At 40.2% G+C, this 5,399-nt stretch overlaps 1 protein-coding gene across 1 annotated transcript in view; it reads right to left on the reverse strand.

Moving 5' to 3' along the window:
• The window catches only part of LOC107116818 (glycine N-acyltransferase-like protein 3), a 58,378-nt gene that overhangs the window by 38,368 nt on the left and 14,611 nt on the right, over nucleotides 1–5,399 (reverse strand). Inside the window, exon 2 of the mRNA XM_015418822.1 lies at nucleotides 2,054–2,161. Within this exon, the coding sequence (XP_015274308.1) occupies nucleotides 2,054–2,161 (108 nt within the window). The remainder of the gene's footprint in view (nucleotides 1–2,053; nucleotides 2,162–5,399) is intronic.

The raw sequence follows: 5,399 nt of genomic DNA on the forward strand, positions 1-5,399 counted from the left end.
CGCTCATGATCGATGTCAGACTCGGGGTGAGGGGGAAAAGGTGATTCTGAACAAAATGTCAGATCCCAAGTCAGGAGAACAAACCCACGTTCCAAAGAAGTAAGATTTATTTCCAAAGCATGGTTAGTCATGAACATACAGAGATTGTTCAGAATGACGACAATACACAGGGGCAAAGTAATATAGGAACTTCAAACTTGGTTAACCCAATGGGTACATTTCCCTCGTAAGGGAGCTGATTAGAAAAGGCGCGAAGCAGCCTGAGAATCACAACAGCCAATTTCATAAACACAAGTTGAGTTCACACGGGAAATCTAATTAAGCCCAGGCAGCAAGACATAACACTCCGACATCCACCTGCAGGAGAAACTTGGCAGTTACAGAAGCATACCAGAAGAGAATAACAAGAGGAGGGAGGACGGGCAGGAATAAGGACGGGACGTGTCCCAGAGAAATGGCAGCTAGCTGAAGATAGTCTTTTACATATATTACTACGCCTCTTTTCTTTTTAACATCTGAAGCAATAAAAGCATTTCCCAGTTTTTTAAATAATAAATATTTTGAGTCTTCTTTTCTTATATGTGTTTCCTGGAGGCATACTATGTTTGCTTGTAGTTTAGTAATTTGGTGAAATAGCCTTCTTTTTTGTGGGCTATGAAGCCCATTCACATTTATAGAAAGAACTTTAAATTTTTTAGTTTGCATCATTTTTATTTTTATTATTTTTTGCCCTACTTCTGTATTGGAATCTAGTTAGTATTTGTGAAGGTGTCATTTCTGATCTTCTCTTTCACTTTTTTGAAGCAGTCTCTTGGCTTTTTTCTGTTTCTTGCCCAAAGTTTTCTTCCTCTGTATCTAAGTCTTCTTCTGTTTCTTCTTCTTCCTTTTGCCAACCTAGTTCTTCTCCATGTCTTTCTAGAAAGTTTTCAACTTTAAATATAGAGTCTATTCTCTGTCTTATACTTCCATAATTGAATAACACACCTTCTGGTAATAGCCACCTGTATGTGATTCCGTTAGCTCTCAAAAGGTTAATCAGAGTTGCATAGTTTTGCCTTTTCTCTCTAACTCACCATGGTACTTCTTTTAGAAATCTAATCTCAGCTCCTTGTAGAATTACTTTATTTTCATTTGTTACTCTAAGAATTTCTCATTTCCTTTTTATAGAATTTTATATGTACTTCCCGTGGCACCTTGTTTTTTCTTGCATACAAGGAGTTTTTTCTGTAAATTGCCTCAATTTCTGCTGTTACCTCTTCCTTTGTTCCTATATTAAGTTGTTCCGCTAAGTTCTGTATCAATTCTTCTTTCAATTTTTTTCCTATATTTTCTGGTATATTTTGGCATCTTATTTATTATTTTATTTTATTTTATTTATACCCCGCCCTCCCCACGGACAGGCTCTTAATATTAATGCTGCTTTGTCCGTTTCCAAATTAATTAATGTCTCTTCCATTTTGTTGGATTTTATCTTTAATTCTTGTATCTCATAATCTAAGTCCTGTACTTTCTCGCCCTCCTGTTTATTTTCAGTTATTTGTTTTTAATTTCTTCCATTTCTGTCTTAATCTGTTCTGTTATTTCTTCCATTTTTAGTTGAATAGGTTCTATTTCTTTCTTTCTCTTCATCTCGGACTGTTTTATGTGGCGTCAGGTCTTTCCTATTTCTTCACAGCAAGGCTCAGGTTACTCAAATACACACACATTTTTAATGTTTTAAATTTAAAATAATAATAATTGTGTGTGTGCGTGCGTGTGTGTGTGCGTGTTTGCAAACCTTGGGGCTGACCCTGGTTTGTACAAACATCTCCCCAGTCTGTACCCAGTCCCAGTGTGTCAGTTTTTGGATCCACATTCTGAGATCCAGGTTCAGCATTAGTCACATGATGATGTTGTATGGATGTTCCAAAAATAATGCTCCGGTTTGGAAGCAAATATGGAGAAAAATGACCATGTGGAAGAAGTTATAGTTTGGACTTACCACCTCAGATGCCAGCCTCTTGGGCTGGGCCAACTGAGTTTGGGGAGAATTTGCTAGTTCTCAGTTTCCTACCTCCTTACATGGGCGGGTAACAACAGCCTTAAATTCTGGCCAAGAGTCCACCACCACTTCATGCTGAGCTGGGTTTCCACGGTTGATGTGCATCACTGTACCATAGACCTGCCAATGAAAAATGGTGTTATGATAATCTATAGCAGGGGTGGCCAAACTTGCTTCATGTAAGAACCACATAGACTAAATGTCAGATGCTTGAGAGCTACAAGGTGACTTTGGAGGAAGAGGCAGGTTTGAGGGAGGGGCCTGAAAGTGACATCACAGGAAGGGGTGGGGGTTTGGTGCAGGATGTGACATCACTGGAAGGGGTGGGGATTAGGAAGTGACTCACCTGTCCTTTGACCTGGAAGTGACATCACAGGACATGACATCACGAAGTGTCACATCTTTGCTAGGTGCCACCCCCAAAGCTCCCTGGCAGGCCTGGACTTATATGTTTACAAGTAACAAAGATCTGAACATAAGAAGAGCCCTGCTGGATCAGACCAGTGGTCCATCTAGTCCAGCATCCTGTCCAACTAGTTCCTCTGGACAGCCAGCAACAGGGCACAGAGGCTGAAGCCTTCCCCTGATGTTGCCTCCTCCTGACTCTGGGATTTAGAGGATTAGTGCCTCTGAATGTGGAGGTTCATCTCAGCCACCATGGGTAATAGCCATTGATAGACTTATCCTCCATTTATCTACCTAATTCCCTTCTTAAGCTGTTTATTCCTGTGGCCATCACAACATCCTCTGGCAGCAAAAACCACATTTTAATCTCAATTGGAATGTGTGCATCTGCACAGTCCATGCAGAATTCACTATACTGGGCAGCTGGACAGTAGCAGCTATTCACAAGTGTGTCAGCTACGCTGCCATGGGGGTTGGGGAGTTCAGTCTGTGTCTAGTTAATTGCTACTGCATTCCTTTCTGTGCTTGTTCTGCTTTGCGCCGAAATGCTTATCTTTTTTAATATATAATTATATTTATTGTTTTTTTCGGTTTATACAGAATAACATTAAAGTTTATAGTAATTAACATCTTCAAATTTTGGTATGTCTCCAAAAACAATATACATTTTATCAATAACATTTTATCAATAACTAAATCACTTAAGAAAATTAAAAGTTTTTCATGTTCCATCTTATAGATTTTCTATCTTAACATTCTTTTCTAATAATATCTTCTTTTAACTAGCCTGGTTTCTGCGAGTTTCTATCTTCTTTATCTTTAGCCAGTCATATATTATTCCCCATCTGTCCCAAAAGATGTCCTCCAATTTGTCTTGTACTACAGTTTGGTGTAGTGGTTAAGTGAGCGGACTCTAATCTGGGAGAACCGGGTTTGATTCCCCACTCCTCCACTTGCACCTGGCTGGGCGACCTTGGGCAAGCCGTAGTTCTGATAAGAGCTGTCCTTGAAAAAGAGCAGTTTCTGTCAAGGCTCTCTCAGCCCCACCTACCTCACAGGGTGTCTGTTGTGGGGAGGGGAAGGGAAAGGAGTTTGTAAGCCACTCTGAGACTCCTTTGGGTAGTGAAGGGTGGGGTATAAATCCAATCTCTTCTTCTCTTCTCTTTGTCCATTTCTGCTACTTCCATCACTTTAAACTTAAGTTCTTTTATAGAGAGTATATTTTTCGACTTCCACCGCTTTGCTATAAAAATTCTAGCTGCTGTTAGTATGTATGCAATTATGCACTTATGCTCTTTTATTGTGTCCGGAATCATGTTAAGTAAATATGTTTCTGGTACTAAGGGTATTTAATTTTTAATACTTTTTCTAAAATTTTATGGATTTTTTTCCAGAAAGTCTGAATTTTGTCGCATCTCCACCAAGTGTGGATATAAGTGCCTATATTCTTCCCGCATCTCCAACAAATATTTGATGCTCCTGGGAAGCATTTAGCGATTTTATCCGGTGTCCAATGCAACCTGTAATACATTTTATATATGTTTTCCTTATATGGTGTTGCTCTCAAGAACTTTAGTGTTTTCCATATTTTTAACCAATTATTCATTTCTATTGTGTAACCTAGCTCCTTCTCCCAAGCTAACTTGGGAGTTTTTGCTCCATCATCATTTATAATAGCTTCTAAGAATTTTCTATACATCTTCTGAATCAATTTATCGCTTGATGAGAGCCAGATTTTGTCTAGTTCTGTCTGCCGATTATGAAATCCTACTTTTTTGTCTTCACTATATTTCGCTTTTAGTGTGTTCTTTCCCCACCAAGACAACTCTATTTTATGTTTTAGTAACATCTCATCCGATTTTAACTCATTTTCTTTTGTTAGCAAGTTGGCATATATCTCTTTAGTTTTCCCTGTTGTTAAGGAGGGTTTAGCAAAAGCTTCTAGAGGGGAGATCCACAAAGGTATTTTTTTATAGTTATTAATTTTATTACATTCCAAACTTTTATAAGTGCACTTCTAATGATATGTGTATGAAAATTTGAGTGAATTTTATCATTGCCATACCATAGGTATGCATGCCAGCCCATTACCAAGTCAGATCCTTCTAACGCTAATAACCTATTATCTTCTAATTTGGCCCATTCCTTGATCCATTCCATCGATGCTGCATAATAATATAACTGCCAGTTAGGTAGGGCAAAACACGCCGAAATGCTTATCTATACAGATCTGCAGGATCCTGTCAGCTAGCTGCCATTGTGTCTGGTGTTACCTGCTTAACACTTCTGTTACCCTTTCCCCCCCCCGGTTCCTTTTGCTTCTTTATGCTTACTCTGTACTTTGCAGAACTGGCCAAGGTCATGCAGCTGGTGGTGGGAGTCGGAGCTTCGCTCAGCTTGTTATGGGTATCTAGCCTGTGAACTGAACCTGTGTTGATTGTGTAGAACTGTTATGTTCCCATGAAATGGGCACGCATTTGCAAGTTCTATTCCCACCAGCGGGAACTGGGCTCATTGGCTCTAACCTGGTTCAAATCCCTTTATTATGTTACCCATGTGTATTGGTAGTCATTCCTAACAATGTCCTTGTTCCTGTTTGAACCATCGCTTTGAAATAAACCTTACTTTGATCCAAACGTGGAGTTATTTCGAATGCCTGGGGATCCAACATTTTGTTAGGAATCCTCTTTTCTCTATCATCCCAAATCTGATGGCTGTCATGAGTGGGAGGGAGGAGAAAACACCAACCACGGAGGTAACTCCGGTTACGTCCACTTCTTTAGTCACGACGGCCACCGAAATGCCAGTGACTACATCGGACCTAACAGGGGCCGTCGGGGGAGCGATCCCACGTGGGGCATATCTTCCATGGCCGCCGCCTACCCCGTCGAAGTGGGGACCGGGAGATGCGGAGCAGTGGGACGACTGGTCGCTGTATGACTCGAAAGGGACT

This window comes from Gekko japonicus, unplaced genomic scaffold, assembly GCF_001447785.1.
Source record: "Gekko japonicus isolate JY-2015 unplaced genomic scaffold, Gekko_japonicus_V1.1 scaffold1466, whole genome shotgun sequence".
Taxonomy (NCBI): domain Eukaryota; kingdom Metazoa; phylum Chordata; class Lepidosauria; order Squamata; family Gekkonidae; genus Gekko; species Gekko japonicus.